Source organism: Bos indicus x Bos taurus, chromosome 28, assembly GCF_003369695.1.
Source record: "Bos indicus x Bos taurus breed Angus x Brahman F1 hybrid chromosome 28, Bos_hybrid_MaternalHap_v2.0, whole genome shotgun sequence".
Lineage (NCBI taxonomy): Eukaryota > Metazoa > Chordata > Mammalia > Artiodactyla > Bovidae > Bos > Bos indicus x Bos taurus.
This window is the reverse complement of record NC_040103.1, coordinates 14,289,409-14,308,485: the sequence shown is the minus strand read 5'-3', so window position 1 is coordinate 14,308,485 and position 19,077 is coordinate 14,289,409. Positions and strand designations below refer to the sequence as shown.

The following is a 19,077-nucleotide window of genomic DNA, read 5'->3' as shown; positions in this document are numbered from 1 at the left end:
ATTCCTCTAAGAAAGAAAGAAAGAAAGGGAAGTCGTTCAGTTATGTCCAACTCTTTGCAATCCCTTGGACTGTAGCCTACCAGGGTCCTCTGTCTATGGGATTTTCCAGGCAAGAATACTGGAGTGGGTTGCCATTTCCTTCTCCAGGGGATCTTCCCAACCCAGGGATTGAACCCTGGTCTCTCACATTACGGGCAGATGCTTTACCATCCGAGCCACCAGGGAAGCCCCCTATAACAAATAATGTTAATTTGGCATATTAGTACCATGTCAAGAAAAATACAGATAAAGCAGATTTGGACAAAATGGGAACAATGATAATTAATCAAAGACTTTATAAAAGTAGAACAGATTTTTCTTTTCATGAAAGCAAGACAGATTTTGCTGAGGAATGGAGGAAGTAAGAATAGAATTATTACTTAACACATTCTAAATCAACCATGCTTCAATAAAAAAATTTAATTTAAAAAATACATGTGTTATATTTGCCTAGAGACACTCTATTCTGTAAGAATATAAAAGACAGTAGAGAAAATTGGGTGGATGAAATGGATGAGAGCAAAACTTTTCAATGTGGAAGCATTCCACTGTTTTGCATTTTTAAAACATGAACAGACTGCCTATTTGAAAAAATAAATGGAAAAAGAAAGTAAAGATAACACATGTGTTATCCTTAACAGTGCTATGGCAAGGGAGAGCTATATTTAATATAAGTGAAAGAAATGAAAAGTCGTTCAGTCATGTCAAACTCTTTGCGACCCCATGGACTGTATATTCTCCAGGCCAGAATACTGGAGTGGGTAGCCTTTCTCTTCTCCTAGGGATCTTCCCAACCCAGGGATTGAACCCAGGTCTCCCACATTGCAGGGGGATTCTTTACCAGCTGAGCCACAAGGGAAGCCCAACAATACTAGAGTGGGTAGCCTATTCCTTCTCCAATGGATCTTCCCGACCCAGGAATCAAACCAGGGTCTCCTGCATTGCAGCCGGATTCTTTACCAACTGAGCTGTCAGGGAAGCCCATATTTATATTTATATTTCATATAACACAGGTATTATACTCACAGTTTTTGTAATAAGTAAACTCATGATACTACCATGCATTTATTATCAAAGTGAACAATTAACTAACTTGGAGCAGGGAGCCAGAGTTTAAGTTGGAAATTCAAAGCCAAATGAAGGAGAATTCACACTGAGAAAATTTCTTACAGCAAAAGTTTTCAAGGAGTTAAAATCGCCGTGCTGATTACCAAAAAGCAGAGAGAACGTTCACGTTTCAGAGCAAAATAGGTGGTTTAAAGGCTCCACATATAAAACCAACCAGCTAAAAGAAGGGCAGGAAAACAAAGAAGATTTACAGAGACAACAGGCCCAAAATGGAGTCACTTGTGCTAAATCCAACATCAACAAACCAAAGCTTTCCAGCCGAACTGCAGTTTCAGCCTCTCCTGGTGATACAGTGTTAACAGTCTTATCTGGAATTTCCTGGCCAACACTTGTGAGGTAATCTGCCAGACAGACCCCTGGCTTCTCTCAAAGGAAGGTCAGTTCAGTTCAGTCACTCAGTCATGTCTGACTCTTTGCAACCACACGGACTGCTGCACGCCACGCCTCCCTGTCCATCACCAACTCCTGGAGCTTGCTCAAACTCACGTCCATCATTTCAGCGATGACAGGGAGATCCTCTGTCATCCCCTTCTCCTTCTGCCTTCAATCTTCCCCGGCATCAGGGTCTTTTCCAATAAGTAAGTTCTTGACATCAGGTGGCCAAAGTACTGGAATTTCAGCTTCTGCATCAGTCCTTCCAATGAATATTCAGGACTCATTTCATTTAGGATGGGCTGGTTGGATCTCCTTGCAGTTCAAGGGACTCCCAAGAGTCATCTCCAACACCACAGTTCAAAAGCATCAATTCTTCGGTCCTCAACTTTGTTTACAGTCCAACTCTCACATCCATACATGACTACAGGAAAAACCATAGCTTTGATGAGATGGACCTGTCAGCAAAGTAATGTCTCCCCTTTTTAATATGCTGTCTAGGTTGGTCATAGCTTTTCTTCCAAGGAGCAAGCATCTTTTAATCTCATGGCTGCAGTCACCATCTGCAGTGATTTTGGAGCCCCCCAAAATACAGTCTCTCACTGTTTCCAATGTTTCCCCATCTACTTGCCATGAAGTGATGGGACCAGATGCCATGATCTTATTTTTTCAATGTTGAGTTTTAAGCCAGCGTTTTCACTCTCTTCTTTTACTTTCATCAAGAGGCTCTTTAGTTCCTCTTCACTTTCTGCCATAAGGGTGATATTATCTGCATATCTGAGGTTATTGATATTTCTCCTGGTAATCTTGACTCCAGCTTGTGCTTCATCCAGCCTGGCATTTCACATGATGTACTCTGCATATAAGTTAAATAAGCAAGGTGACAATATACAGCCTTGACATACTCCTTTCCCAATTTGGAACCAGTCTGTTTCATATCCAGTTCTGTTGCTTCTTGACCTGCATACAGATTTCTCAGGAGGCAGGTCAGGTGGTATGGTATACCCATCTCTTGAAGAATTTTCCACAGTTTGTTGTGATCCACACAATCCCATGGACAGAGGAGTCTGACAGGCTACAGTCCATGGGGTCGCAAGAGTCAGACACAATGACTAAACCACCACCACACGGTCAAAGGCTTTGGTGTAATCAATAAAGTAGAAATATATGTTTTTCTGGAACTCTCTTGCTTTTTTGATGATCCAGCGGATGTTGGCAATTTGATCTCTGGTTCCTCTGCCTTTTCTAAATCCAGCTTGAACATCTGGAAGTACATGGTTCAAGTACTGTTAAAGCCTGGCTTGGAGAATTTTGAGCATTACTTTGCTAGCGTGTGAGATGAGTGCAATTGTGCAATAGTTTGAACATTCTTTGGCATTGCCTTTCTTTGGGATTGGAATGAAAACTGACCTTTTTCAGTCCTGTGGCCACTGCTGAGTTTTCCAATTTGCTGGCATACTGAGTGCAGCACTTTCACAGCATCACCTTTTAGGATTTGAAATACCTCAGTTGGAATTCCATCACCTCCACTAGCTTTGTTCGTAGTGATGCTTCCTAAGGCCCACTTGACTTTGCAGGAAGGTGACCTTGCCTGAAAGAATCCTTTCTTTTGTGGAAGACTTCCTTGTCCCTCCTTTTGGCTGCTTTAAAAACGTTTTCTACAGCATTTTTGGAGCTTCTTTCTATTTACTAGATGGGATGCTGCTGATTCATGAATCGTTGAATAAAGAAAATTTGATCTTTAAACTGAGTTTACTTTTAGTTTTCTTTTCTTTTTTTAACAGGTTTGATTGCCGTAATAAGACTAAAGGAGACTACCAGTAACTTTGGGCATGAGACATGGGTGTGGTACCTGCAAATCCTTTTCAGTTCTCTCTCTCTCTCTCTGTTTCTGAGGTCTGTAGGTAAGTTCCTTTCAGTTCTGAGCTCTGCTCTCTTTGCACTGAGCTCCCAATCTAATGGGCTTCCCAGTACAGGGCAAGTCAGCTGAATCTGGCAGATGGCTCTGCCTGGAGCTCAAGCCCCTACCCTTTACTTCAGACCATGACAGTCAATTAATTGGTGGAAACCCCCAGGCCTTGATTCTGTCCCCAGATCCATGTGGGAACTATGTATGTGGAGCCCCTAGTCCTCAGTCCCCGTTTGTTGAGGTCTGCTGGTTCAGGTCTTTCCCCAGGCCAGGGTCCCATGGCAGGAATTGCTGGGGTGCACACAGGGCCTTTAAATGGCTGGGACACAGAAGAATCTTTTGGTTACTGCTGATTTCAGTTGTACGTGTTTGTTCATCTTGTTTTGTACAAGCTACTGCTATTAGGAATCTCTGTGGCCAAAAATTTGCAAAAATTAGTGGGCAAGAGTGAAGCCTTTAAAAGCTGATGAAGTACTCTCCACCTAACTCAAGGACTCCCGAGTTCAAATAAGCTGGTCACATAAGCTGTCTAGGTTAGCTTGACACCAGTTCATCCACCAGCCTCAAGAAGATTTCCATGCAACAAGGCTCACTGTAAAATACCACACAACCCCTAGGCCCACCACACATATTAATGTGGCCCCCCCAAACCCAAAAAGGCTTAGCTGAAACAAATGGGATCCTTAATATCCAAAGAGTTAAGCACTCTACCTCCTGGTACGCTTGCTGATTTTACATCTAAGAACCATGGCCCTGGAAGCTGTAACTATCTATAAAAATGTCAAAGTGTTACTAAAGACAACCTGTAATTAGAATGGCCATTATGAGGAAGGTTCCAATTATATAAGATCATTTAAGAACTGCACTTAAAAGCAAGAGCTTTCCTGCCCCACTCCCCACACAAAAAAAAAAGAAGGGGGAAGGATACCTATTTTAATTGACATGCGGAATGCTCCAAAAGGCTTGAAAATTCCAAAATAGCTTCACTGAAAGATTCATTGCAAAAAGGCTAATGAAAAATTAAAGGTACGCAAGAGGTACCTAAAACAAGAGATAATATGACTGACTATCTGCTACTGCTCTCCTCTATACTTTTTTTTTTTTTTTGCCATGTCATGCTGCTTGTGGGATTTTAGTTCCCCAACAAGGGATGGAACCCAGGACCTCACCAGTAAGAGCGCAGAGTCCTAACCACTGGACCTCCAGGAACTCCCTATCCTCTTTGAGTACTCATTCTAGTAATCCTGTCTGAACTGTCTTTCCACTCTGAAGAGACTGCAAGACCACAACAAAAGTCCATCATGTTAGTGGTCGTGGGGCTTCTCGTCATGAAGCCCTTCTGTGTTCCCGGTTTCTTATATGTAGGGAACAGGCTCTGGCCTGTATGCTCTTCCCTGAGTTCCAAAGGGCAGATGTGAACAGTTGCTAATCAGGGGAGGAAGGGGATTCAGAGGCAGGCGCAGCCGAGAAACAATATTGTGGCCTTGGGGCAGGGTCCTGGCTCCACCTCAATCAGATACACTTAAGGACATCTATGAGTTCTTCTAGGGAACGAAAACCCTCAACAAACGCAAGACAAACTACTTGATGAAGCAGTCCTCATTTCAGGGGGAAACTCGTGGTTTGAGAGCCTTGACCAGAGAAGCTGGTTAGGAGACCACCTGAGGCGTTGAAGGAATGGAGGCCTGCACACACCCTGATCCTTATCAGCAACCTGCCCTACAACTATTACTGTAAAACTCCTCACTAAACCCTCCCATGTTGGGACAGTTTTCCAGGGCACAAGCCTGAAGTGTCCTCTTTTGCCTGGCAAAGTAATAAAGCTATTCTTTTCTGCTTCACCCTAGCATCACTCTGAGATTCAATTCAGCCCTGGTGCACAGAGGCCGAGTTTTCAGCATCAGTAGACATCCTCATAGGAGGGTCTCTGTATGGGCCTTTCCCAAAAATAGATGAGATTCTGAGGGATTTTCTTGTAAACTGCTACATTATTCCCTTGAATAGCTAAGGGAAATTAAATAGAAATGAATGAAAAACTCTGCCAAATTCTGACAGACACTGGAGCTAACTTTCTATTTTAAACCCTCCTTGGAGCCCACAGATGAGATTCTCAAAAAACTGGCAGAAGTCAGCTAAGGGTGAGAATTCCTACCAGAGCCAGCACTCCTGGATCTGTGTGTGTAGTACCCAATAAAGAAAGGAAAATAAAATAATTTTTGCACTCTGGTTTGGAATAGCTTTTAAGTCCAAGAGGTTGTTCACCGCTGCCAGAAATATTTACTGTTTGTCTATACTGAAAACTGACGAGAGTTAAAGTTTGTTTTTTTTAAGCAAGAGAAGACTCTACACATGGACATCACCAGATGGTCGACACTGAAATCAGACTGATTATGTTCTTTGCAGCCAAAGATGGAGAAGCTCTATACAGTCAGCAAAAACAAGACCAGGAGCTGACTGTGGCTCAGATCATGAGCTGCTTATTGCCAAATTCAGACTGAAATTGAAGAAAGTGGAGAAAACCACTAGACCATTCAGGTATGACCTAAATCAAATCCCTTATGATTATACAGTGGAAGTGAGAAACAGATTTAAGGGACTAGATCTGATAGACAGAGTGCCTGAAGAACTATGGATGGAGGTTTGTGACACTGTACAGGAGACAGGGATCAAGACCATCCCCATGGAAAAGAAATGCAAAAAAGCAAAATGGCTGTCTGAGGAGGCCTTACAAATAGCTGTGAGAAGAAGGGAAGCGAAAAGCAGAGGAGAAAGGAAAGATATACACATGTGAATGCAAAGTTACAAAGAATAGCAAAGAAAGATAAGAAAGCCTTCCTCAGCGATCAATGCAAAGAAATAGAGGAAAACAATAGAATGGGGAAGACTAGATCTCTTCAAGAAAATCAGAGATGCCAAGGGAACATTTCATGCAAAGATGGGTTTAATAAAGGACAGAAATGGTAGGGACCTAACAGAAGCAGAAGATATTAAGAAGATACAAAGAAGAACTGTACAAAAAAGATAATCATGATGGTGTGTTATCACTCACCTAGAGCCAGACATCCTGGAATGTGAAGTCAAGTGGGCCTTAGGAAGCATCACTACGAACAAAGCTAGTGGAGGTGATGGAATTCCAGTTGAGCTCTTTCAAGTCCTGAAAGATGATGCTGTGAAAGTGCTACACTCAATATGCCAGCAAATTTGGAAAACTCAGCAGTGGCCACAGGACTGGAAAAGGTCAGTTTTCATTCCAATACCAAAGAGAGGCAATGCCAAAGAATGCTCAAACTACCACACAATTGTACTCATCTCACACGCTAGTAAAGTAATGCTCAAAATTCTCCAAGCCAGGCTTCAGTAATACATGAACCGTGAACTTTCAGATGTTCAAGCTGGTTTTAGACAAGGCAGAGGAACCAGAGACCAAATTCCCAACATCCGCTGGATCATCAAAAAACCAAGAGAGTTCCAGAAAAACATCTATTTCTGTTTTATTGACTATGCCAAAGCCTTTGACTGTGTAGATCACAATAAACTGTGGAAAATTCTGAAAGAGATGGGAATCCCAGACCACCTGACCTGCCTCTTGAGAAACCTATATGCAGGTCAGGAAGCAATAGTTAGAACTGGATATGGAACAACAGACTGGTTCCAAATAGGAAAAGAGTACATCAAGGCTGTATATTGTCACCCTGCTTATTTAACTTATATGCAGAGTACATCATGAGAAACGCTGGACTGGAAGAAGCTGGGCTGGAAGATTTCCAGGAGAATATCAATAACCTCAGATATGCAGATGACACCACCCTGATGGCAGAAAGTGAAGAAGAACTAAAGAGCCTATTGATGAAAGTGAAAGAGGAGAGTGAAAATGTTGGCTTAAAGCTCAACATTCAGAAAATGAAGATCATGGCATCTGGTCCCATCACTTCATGGCAAATAGATGGGGCAACAGTGGAAACAGTGGCTTACTTTATTTTTCTGGGCTCCAAAATCACTGCAGATGGTGATTGCAGCCATGACATTAAAAGACGCTTTCCCCTTGGAAGAAATGTTATGACCCACCTAGACAACATATTAAAAAGCAGAAACGTCTGTCTAGTCAAGGCTATGGTTTTTCCAGTGGTCATGTATCGATGTGAGAGTTGGACTATAAATAAAGCTGAGTGCTGAAGAATTGATGCTTTTCAACTGTGGTGTTGGAGAAGACTCTTGCAAGTCCCTTGGACTGCATGAGATCCAACCAGTCCATCCTAAAGGAGATCAGTCCTGGGTGTTCATTGGAGGGACTGATGTTGAAGCTGAAACTCCAATATTTTGGTCACCTGATGCAAAGAGCTGACTCATTTGAAAAGACCTTGATGCTGGAAAAGATTGAGGGCAGGAGGAGAAGGGGACAACAGAGGATGAGATGGTTGAATGGCATCACCGACTCAATGGACATGAGTTTGGGTGGACTCCAGTAGTTGGTGATGGACAGGGAGGCCTGGCGTGCTGCGGTTCTTGGGGTCACAAAGAGTCGGACACAACTGAGTGACTGAACTGAAGGTGACCTGTAATCAGAAGTTGGTCAAAAATTGGAAGCTGATATTCAAAAGCTGATGGGAGTTTTTTTTTAACACCTCTTCTCTTAAGCAAAATGAAACTACCTATGCACCCAGAGGGAAAGAAAAATGCTCTAAAGCCTTTGTGAAAGGATGCACTAAAATATTCAAAGGCAAACAGCTCTATATCCAGAACACAGAAATCTTTTGATTTCCATCTTAGTTAGAAATCTTCTCCCTGATATATTTTTTTTTTAAAAGCAAATTAAGCATAATGTAGTTGGATGGGTAGCTCAAACTATAATGTCACTTAGGCTGCAATCCAATTTGGGGAAAAATTAAGAACAACTCTTTTTCCTTATCTTAGAAACCTTTGCAAAACTAGGAACTTACTCACTATAACATCTCTTTCTTTTATCAGTCCTAAAACCTCCCCTATTTATCTCAAAAGTATTGTAGAAATTCTGGCCTTAGGAAGCCAAAGTCCTTGGAGGAAATTTTATTCTTTCCCTGTACCTCTGAGATGCAAATGTTGCGTTAAAAACTTCTGGGATCATTTCATTCTTTTTAATGCTGAGTAATACTGTATATGTGTATTACATCTTCTTTATCTGTCTATGGGCATTTAGTTTGCTTCCATATCCTGACTTGTAAACACTGCTGCAGTGAACACTGGGGTACACGTATCCTTTCAGATCATGTTTTTCTCTGGACGCACGCCCAGGAGTGGGATTGCAGGGTCACATGGCAGCTCTATTTTTGGTTTTTAAGGAACCTCCATGCTGTTCTCCACAGAGGCTGAACCAGTTTGCATTCCCTCCTGCAGTGTAGGAGGGGTCCCTTCTCTCCACAGCCTCTCCAGCATTTGTTGTCTGTGGATTTTTTGATGATAGCCATTCTGACCTGTGAGGTGACTTCTCACTCTAGTTTTGATTTGCATTTTTCTAATAACTAGCGATGCTGAGCATCTTTTCATGTGCCTGTTGGCCGTCTGTATGTCCTCCTTGAAGAAATGTCTATGCAGGTCTTTTGCCCATTTTCTGAGGGGGGAGCAACGTGGATGGACCTAGAGGGTGTCATACTGAGTAAAGCAGACAGACAAGGAGAAATATCGTATGACATCCCTTATATGTGGAATCTAAAAAAAAAAAAAATGATACAAATGAACTAAATTGAACTTATGGTTGCTAGGGGAAGGGACAGTTAGGGAGTTTGGGACTGACATGTACACACAGCCACATTCAAAACGGATAACCAACAAGGACCTCCTGTTCAGCACATGGAGCTCGTAATGTTCTGCAGCAGCCTGGATGGGAGGGGGCTTGGGGGAGAATGAATACGTGTATACATATGGCTGAATCCCTTCACTGTTGACCTGAAAGCACCACTACACTGTCAATCGGCTATGCGTGCACACGTAGTCACTTCAGTCACGTCTGACCCTGTGACGCCACTGACTGTAGCCCACCTCTGTCCATGGGATTCTCCAGGCAAGAATACTGGAGTGAGTTGCCGTGCCTTCCTTCTGGGGATCTTCCTGACCCAGGGATCAAACCTGCATCTCTTGTGTCTACCTCCACTGGCAGGTGGGTTCTTTACCACTAGCAACACCTAGGAAGCCCATTAATCGGCTATACCCAATATAAAATAAAAAGTTTAAAGTTTGAAAAAAAAACATAAAATTGATAACCCCCAGAATGCTTCTGGGAGTTAATTCCCATCAAAAGATGAACAAAAGGGAAAGATCATTTGAAACATAGGTGGGCAAAAAAAATGTTAAGTGTCTTCCCCACCAATGCAGTAAAAAACTTCACCCTTTTGAGCAAACTTATTTCACTTACCAGAAAACAACTTAAATCCAATATTTTTTATGACTAGTGAAATTTTGTATTATTGTACTTGATTCACAGCAGTAATTTAAAAGTGGAACCCGAAAGGTCTCTGTCAATTCATGTGTGTCTATATATGTGCTGAGGGCTTCCCAGGTGGCTCGGTGGTAAAGAATCTGCCTATCAGTGCAGGAGATGTGGGTCTGATCTCTGAGTTGGGAAGATGCCCTGGAGAAAGAAATGGCAACCCACTCCAGTATTCCTGCCTGGGAAACCCCATGGACAGAGGAACCCGGTGGGCTATAAAAGAATAACAGAAGAGTTAGACACAACTTATCAACTAAACAACAGTGTATGTGTTAGAGATGTTCTGAATTTTCCGCCTACAGATGGTACTGCCAAAATTAATTTGTAAAAAAGCTCTATTGAAGTGGCTTTAAGAGAGTAAATGCTTACATAAATCAAGTAAATTGAATCCAGTAGTCCCCTTTAATCTGTGGTTTCAATTTCCATGGTTTTGGGTCCCTACCATCAACCTCAGCCTGAAAATATTAGAAGAAAATTTTCAAAAATAAGTCATAAATTTTACATTGTTTGCTGTTCTGAATAGTGGGATGAAATTTCTTGCCACCTCACTCTGCTCCATCCTGGGATTCCCCAACCATAAACAGTGTCATGGCTCCGCGATCCAGGGTCATGCTCCTTCTCCTGACGTATCATCAGAAACTCAATAACAGCCTAACACTACATCACAACGCCTACATCACTCGCCTCACTTCACTTCCTCACAGGCGTTCCGTCATCTCACATCATCACAAGACGACGGGTGAGTATAGTACAATTAGATGTTTAGAGACAGAGATCAAATGAGAGAGAGACCACATTCACATAACTCGTGTTGTTGCAAGTGTTCGTTAGTTTTTGTTAATCTCTAACTGTACCTAATTTATCAATTAAATTTTATCATAGTTATATACGCATAGAAAAAACAGAGAATATGTGGAATTCAGGACTATCCATGGTTTCAAGCATCCATTGCAAGTCTTGAAGCATATCCCCTAAAGATAAAAGGGGATTACTGCAAATGTAAATGATTAAAAGTTTTTCAATAAATTTGTAAAATAGTTTCTCTAAAATATTATTTGTAACCTAAAACCTTAAAGTTTTGCTAAATTAAATGATGGATAGTCACTAAATATCCAGATCCTTTTCAAATCAGATAAAACACTAAGATTTAGCATTCCATTTGCCATGGGATGCTGCTGATTCATGAACTGTTGAATAAAATCAATTTGATCTTTAAATTTACTTAGTTGAATTTTGTTTTATAATAAAGGTGAAGGTTACCAGATACTATTTCTTAATAAAAATTTTCCAAGTAAAAAGAGAAGGTAATTCTAAAAAGAAATGAAAAAAAAAAAACACAAATACCAAATGCACTTAAACCAAAGAGCACTAACTAGTCAGTTTAACATATATCCAACCTGTTACATGCTTTCTTTCAAAGGATCAAGAGCTTCAAAATCAAGATACATACTGTAAGTGTGAGTTTTTCGTGCCTTGCAATAGTTCTACTGTCTGCCTCTTGGCACAGGCAACTTTGGAGGGACCCATCATCTGTTTCAAGTCACCAGCATTTCCAGAATGCGAAGGACTTCGAGGCATGCCTACTTCAACAAAAGCATCATTACAACCTGTAGAGAACAAGGAAAAAAAAGTAAAAATCCAGGGGACTTCCCTGGGAGTCCACTGGTTAAGACTTTGCCTTCCAATACAGGGGATAAAAGGGTTTAGTCCCTGCTCGGAAAGCTAAGATCTCACATGCCTCGCAGCCAAAAGACCAAAATATAAAACAGAGCAGTACTGTAAACAAATACAATAAAGACTTAAAAATGGTCCACATCAAAAAAAGGAAAAAAAATCAAAATATCACCTTACTATCAACAATCACCTGCAATAGAAATTAATCCGATTCTTACTATCAACAATCACCTGCAATAGAAATTAATCCGATTCTGACTCTATGGAGACACAGCATTAACAGCTTTCAGCTACAGAGATGATACCTTAAATTAAGGCTATCTTAAAACTGCAAGATGAAATCTGAAAAGTAGACCCTCTTATTTTTTAAAGACTGATAGAATATATGGCAAAAACCACCACAATATTATAAAGTCTAAAAATTAGCCTCCAATTAAAATTTAAAAAAAAATAAAAGCAGGAACACAAATTACGGGTTACTTTGGGAAAAAAAAAGATTAAAAAAAAAAGAAATACTCTACTTGGAAAAAAATTACACAGCAAGTTAATGCTTTCCTGCTGCACAATTACAATCACTTTAATTTAGGAAGTTCCAATGGAATGGGAAAGTGCTCTTTCACCATGTTCTTTGGAACTTTGTTCAAGATACTGTCCTCCTGCATCCTTGAGGCAGGATGAGTCATAACTAGTCAGCAAAACCAACTCAAAAATCACTGCATAGACTTTTACAATCCCTTTATCCAATCAACAGAGCAGGCTGAAGTTCAGAAGGAAAGATACCTTCCGTGGGGTTTGATTTGGGAGATGTCTGCTCAGATCCAGCTGTCTGCCGGGATGGATCACCGTGATTCGCACTCAGCACTTTTTCTCCAAGTGATGAAGTGGATATTGCACCATATTTTAAACTTGGAGACTGAAATAACAGTAGAAAATAGCACAGAGATATGGTCACAATCCTAAAATTCATTTCAGGTAAAAGTTTAAATATGTTACCAGTGGTTTATCCCTTATGAACAGCATAAGTCACAAGCTTCTTGCTGAAGGGCATTACCTGTGTGTGTCCATTTAAAGCAGCGGAGATTTTTTTGCCTTCTGCCTGCATAGTGTTGATATGGACATCAACAGGCGTCAAGCCAGGAGGGGGAGACGGAGCTGTGTGCCCATAAGTGGGTACTCCAGACAACAAAATATTGGTTAACGTGGCTTGGGCAGTGGATGGAATCATTAGGTGTGGTATAGCAGAAAAACCTACAACAGGATTTCACGAAGACAGGTATTAGACACGAAGCAACTCAGAATCAAGCACTGTTTTGTTATTTCAAGTAACAACAAAAAAGTTACTTTTGTTGCTGTCAATGCTGAAGAAAATTCAATTCTGATACCTCCATTAATAGGTTTAACACATTACTATAAAAACATATGAGTATTAGAATGGAACAACATTTTAGAGAGTATTTAATCTAAGCTCTTCATTGTACAGACAAGGAAACTATTAATAGCTAGACTTTGCAAGTGCATTTGACTATTAAGCAAATATTTCAGACATTCTAGAATCTGCATTTCCTAATTACTAGGTCAGTGACCCGCAGGTGCTTCTGCCATTGCTCTGTGTGCATCATGCTATTTTTCCTTATCTGCTTGTCACATCTGAAGATTACATATTACTTTTATGAAAAACTCACTGTTTAATTATGCTTCATTTTAACTGATTGACACTTTGGAGAATTTTTTGGCTGCAGTATGCTCTGAGCCATAATTTTTCCCTGAGGAAACGGAACCACTAGTAAATTTTACTTAAAAACCAATAATACCTAAGAATACACACCTTCGATTGTACTTAAATACTACTGACCTGTGGCACTCGATGTATTACCAAGTGGAGGTGCCCACAACGTGGGGCTGGGGGTGCCAGAACTCGGACTTTGCAAAGGGCTGACTGAGCTATTCAGAGCATTTAAGAGTGAGTTTGGGGTTGCCGAAGTGTTGAGAGATAAGGTGGTGGGTCCCAAAAGACCTGAAAAGATAAATATAAAGTCAATCACATAAATTCAAGATTGTAATATACAGACGGCATCAATATTGCTGTTAGGAACGCATGTTCATAGAATCTGATGTTTTCCAGTCATAAGGTATGAGTGACAGATTACCTTCTTTCAAATATTCACATGAAATACTGCATGATACACAGCTCCAACACTGGATCCTGTTTGTCCACAAACAGATCCAGAAACGGAAGGACAGGGGAGCTCAGACCAGGATAGACCCCAGGGCCTGGAGCACCACCGGCTGCTTTGCATGAATGAAATTGTGCTCAAGTGGTAACCCAATTTTAATTTCTCTGCGCAACTCACGTGTCATCTGCTTTAAAAAAAAAAAAAAAAAAAAAAAAACCTCTTTCTAAACCACTTACAATTAGCAGTGAATTGGGAAATGTTTTCCTGCAACAGGACAGCTTCCTTTGGTTCATCTGCAGAGAGGCTGGCCTCCCTGAAAAAGCTTTCATACCACGTTTGAAAGAAGATCTCAGTTCCTGCCAAAGTGCCTGACTGGCATTTCCTGACTTACAAGCAGTGCTGTATTCTTACAACTCTGTTCAGCATCTCCAGTGGAAGGGACAGCTTTAGGAGATTACAGGCCAAGGGGGAAATTTTGTCTTTACTTCTAATGGTGTCTGGGCTACTTGGAAACTTCATCATATTATAACCACATTACATCTTTAAAAAGCTAGAATAGCTACTACAAAATTTAAAGACTGCTGAGAGATTTTTGTTAGGGCTTCCCAGGTGGCTCATGGATAAAGAATCCACCTGCCAATTCAGGAGACACAGAAGATGTGGGTTCGATCCCTGGGTCAGAAGAACCCTTGGAAGAGGAAATGGCAACCCACTTCAGTATTCTTGCCGGGATAATCCCATGGATGGTGGAGCCTGGTAGGCTACAGTCCCTGGGGTCGCAAAGAGCTGGACATGATGGGAGTGACTGAGTACGCACGCACAAGAGTATTTTTTGTTTCAAATCAACACTGAGGCAGAATAATTTGTGAGGGTCAGTGCATTAACTTTTTATACACAAGCTACTTAAAATGTACAAAAAAGTAGTGAACCTAGAATAACTGTAATACAGCAATGAACTTTATCCAACAAAACAGGAATCTGTACATGAGACAGTTCGTATCACACCATGACTATTAAATGGCTCACCCTGCTTTCTTAAAAAACTAAAGCACCAAGGTGATGTTTTCTTTCACCTTTCTCTTCTTTATCTCAGATACAAATGCAGGTCCATTCGCTTCCCGTGGTGGCTGCAGGTTTCCTTTGTGTCTGGACGAGGCAAAAGTCACCACTGGGAGTGCAGTTCCGCTTGCCTTCGCCTCCCCCTCTGCCCACCCCACATGCAGATGTGCAATTACTTTTTGTAAAGCAAACTGGATAATCTTTATCTCTAGGGACCGATGGCAATATTGCAAATGCAAGAAAGAACAAACACATAAATTATAGTCAGCCTGCTCACTTCACTCTCCATGGCATTCTTAATTTAGAAGAACAAACACAGCTACCGAAAATAAAACAGCCAGACCTTGATTATTTATGCAGAAATAAAAAGAATCTGGGTAACAGAAATCCAGAGAGTCTAACCAAAAAAAAAAAAAAAACCAGATTGATCCGAGTTGTGTTGCTTTTCACCTGATCATAGGACCTAAAGAAGGAAAAAGGAGCCTCTAAAATGTAGCCCCAGACAGTAGAAAGAAAGGGAACCGGATAAGCAATCCTCTGGTGGCGGAGAAGGGCTGTAATAATAAATTTTATACCTAGTCCAGTGAGTCCAAGGCCTGCAGAAGCTAAGATATCCAGGCTGGGACATGCCAGGCCGGCGGGGCACGACGCTGGGGACGGGCTGGTTGCTATGGAAACCCCACTGCTTTCAAGTCCGAGGAGACATTTCCTTGCTTCATACATATTTAAGGCATTTCGCTCAACACTTTTCACAATCACAGACTATGAAAACACATAATGAGAAAGAAAAAAGTGACACGCAAGTAGTCTACAATGAATTGGGGAAGGGGTGAGAAAACGAGTATGATAATAAGAATTCCACTCAGGGTATGGATTAATGCTGCCTTAAAGTCAACTGCAAATTCTAACCACTTATTTCCCAAGTTTACTCCTTTCAGTAAAAGCATAAAAGGTTAATTACCACTTACTCGGTGTGTCCTCCATCCCAGGCACTGTGATGGAAGCTGCACAAATACTCTAATTCCTGCAGAACCTTACAGGTGAAATTATTATTCGTGTTCAGGGAAGACCCAAAGTCACAGGGCAGATGCAGGGGGCGCTAGAGGAGCTTAGGCCCGGCTGTCCTATGGCCCATTCTCGCTTACATCCTCTTGTCTCTACATTAAGGCTCCCCCCATTTATCTCAGCTTTTAAAAATCAAATTTGTCACCACAGATAGACTGCACGGTAATGATCATTTACATCTGACATTTACGGTCTACCAGTTAACGGACCTGGAGGTACCCTCTTCCTCGCTGATGACGTATCTATGGCAAAGCTTATGGCGAAATAAATTCCCAAACAATAAATCTTTTTTTCCTCAATGGACTCATCTAGAGAATTGGAAATCTGAACCCATGAGGGAAAGCCTCCAATGGAAAAGAAAGAAAATGTGTGGCTGACAAAGCAGTTAAAGCAGTGGTCAGCCTGGAGGCCAGGGAGGCATCATTAAAAAGCTCTGGGATGCGGTGAGGTTTCAGAGCTCTCATTCACCATTTTCCCCTGACCTCTGCTCACTTCTTGCTGAACTCCAGAACTCTTCCTGGGCCTGTCCATCTTCACATGCAAAGTCTCTTCTGTTTGCATCTTTTCATCCTAGTACTACTTACAGTGACTCTAGTCAACTCAAATACGAAGCTTCACAATACCTAAAGTTAATGTCCTATTCTCTAATTTTAGACTCAATATAGCAAGCTCGTTTAGAATCAATCCTATCTTTTCCTTTAAAGTTTTCTTTGAGGAAGGCATGATTTTTTTTCTCATGTTGGACACTGACTACCACATTATTTGCATACATACACATATATAACAATACACATTTTTATGTATGTGCCATATGCATATTTGATAAAATTCATAGTTTAGAAATTTTAAAGGCACGACTGTTTGGTGTTTTATCTACTATAATAAAAATATGTTATCATTTAGTATATGTTGTTGTGTAACTTGTTTTTTTTTCACATTTTTAAAAATTTATTTTTAACTGAAGGATAGTTGCTTCACAGTATTGGGTTGGTTTCTGCCAAACACCAACATGAATCAGCCATAGGCATACCCATGTCCCCTCCCTCCTGCGCATCCCTCCCCACCTCCCTCCCCATTCCACCCTCTAGGTCATCGCAGAGCGCTGGTGTGAGTTCCCTGAGTCATACGGCAAATTCCCACTGCCTATTTTCCATATGGTAGTGTATGTTTCCATGTTACTCGCTCCACACGCCCCGCGCTCTCCTCCCTCCCCTCGGGCCATGCGCGTAAGCCTGTTCTCTGTGTCTGTATCTCCACTGCTGCTCTGCAAACACGTTCATCAGCACCATCTCCCTAGATTCCATATGTATGCATTAGTATGTGATATTTGTTTTCCTCTTTCTGACTTACTTCTTCAACTTCCTTTTTTTTATTCAACACCACTCTTGTCGATTAACTTCTGATACAAAGGTTTCCTCAGCACGTATGACTAGAAATAGAATCACTGGCGGTAGAATACCAGTGTTTTTGTGATCAGATGATCACAAACTACTTTTAAAGTGCTTGGAAGGCCAACTTACCCAGTTTAATGCAGGAACATTTCTCTTTCCTCATATCCCTACCAGCACTTAATATCATCAGACCTATCCCATTAAGTTTTTCACAGCACATGTAATTACTGAAATTCTGCAACATCTTAAACGAGAAGCTCCAAGAAAGCTGAACTAGGAACAGAAAGCGAATGGGCGGGAACCTATTCTTCAAACCTCCAGGGCTAGCACAGTGGCTCACAAGTAGTAAATAAACCAAGCATTTTTAAAACCGCTTTGGATCTGTATACACATGTGGACATAACACAACGTTTAGCCTTACCAACTCTGTGGCAACTTAGTAAAGCTTAAAGTTACCAGATTGCAAATTAAGAAAAAAAAAGTTTCCTTCCCATATATGTAATTAAAATATTGGTCACAAATAGACTCCAAAAACCAACACATATATAAAGAAAATGATCAATAACGAATGCTGTTACAAATTTGCCTTTATATAAAGTAAAATATAATATGTAACAGTGTCTATTATATAGAAATCAAGTGACATGTATATGCAGATATTCATTTATATGAAAATCACACTATACTGAATGTGATATGATACTTGGTTCTCTTTGGGCCCAGACTCTGAACCCACCTTGCTTGGCTGTTTTGGCTTTGGTTTAATACTGATGAAGACATCGAGCTGTTCCATCAGCTGAGCAATGAACTGTGGATCGACTTCAATTTCTTCCTTCATATCAAACATCAGCACAAGGGGGAGACAACCCTAGAAAATGCCACAGTGGAAAGTGTGGGCGGTAAAACACTGTTTGTTTATACATCCAATAATTGAGCATGCCTACAGATAACACAACATTTTATAGATTTAAAGAATAAGAGTCCCTTTGCTGTCCACTAGAAACTATCAGGCTGTTAATCAGCTCTATTCCAATACAAAATAAAAAGTTTAATTAAAAAAGAATAAACCAAAGTGTCAAAGCTAAATTATATACCTTCACATAGCTTAGAAGGCTGGCGTGGAAATAATATTGAGGGGTAGAAACTATCTTCTGGATGATGGAAATAAGTGTCTTGTGTTTCTCTTTCTGGTCATGAATTTTTTTTTTTTTTTCCCTACTCTCTACCTTGGAAAAATTCTTCCATTTTCTGACTTCAGCTTTGTTGGTGGTGCCAGAAACTATAATCTCAACTACATGAAGGGCAGTAATCTTGTGGTCCAGCTCAAAGACTTACAGTGGAGGCTTTTCACTGTCTCCTGAATGAAATCTAAACATATATCAGCATTTTAAAATCTCCACATTTCCACCCAGCTTTGCTTGTGCAGTCACAGGTCTCTCTGGGTATGTCTGCCCCTTCTCCAAACTACACCAACATATGGACAGTCTTTGCAACAGATTCTGTTCCTCGGTATCTTAACTCATCACAAGGCTTCTTTGCCAACCCAAGTCCTACTTCTCCTTTGATGCAGCTCAAACCTTACCTCCTTCCTGGAGGACTCTGCTACTATCAGCCTTTCCTGTCACTGTCTCACTCTTCAGCATAGCAGCGTTTAGAACTTGTACTTTTTCTCTGATTCTTTCTTCCTGGCTCCTCATCTACTGAGTATAGGAACCACATCCCACATTTTTTGTGATGTACAGATTGATGGGTTTGTACATAAGGATTGGAAGAAGTTACTGTCAAACATAACAGAATTAAAAAGAA

At 40.9% G+C, this 19,077-nt stretch overlaps 1 protein-coding gene across 3 annotated transcripts in view; it reads right to left on the bottom strand.

Moving 5' to 3' along the window:
- Window positions 1-19,077, bottom strand: part of BICC1 (BicC family RNA binding protein 1) — a 349,295-nt gene that overhangs the window by 33,851 nt on the left and 296,367 nt on the right. For all 3 annotated transcript variants that reach the window (XM_027531038.1, XM_027531037.1, XM_027531036.1), the window contains exons 9-14: window positions 18,008-18,139; window positions 15,391-15,577; window positions 13,435-13,596; window positions 12,634-12,830; window positions 12,363-12,495; window positions 11,359-11,515 (exon numbers count right to left, since the gene is read on the bottom strand). In XM_027531038.1, the coding sequence (XP_027386839.1) occupies window positions 11,359-11,515; window positions 12,363-12,495; window positions 12,634-12,830; window positions 13,435-13,596; window positions 15,391-15,577; window positions 18,008-18,139 (968 nt within the window). The remainder of the gene's footprint in view (window positions 1-11,358; window positions 11,516-12,362; window positions 12,496-12,633; window positions 12,831-13,434; window positions 13,597-15,390; window positions 15,578-18,007; window positions 18,140-19,077) is intronic.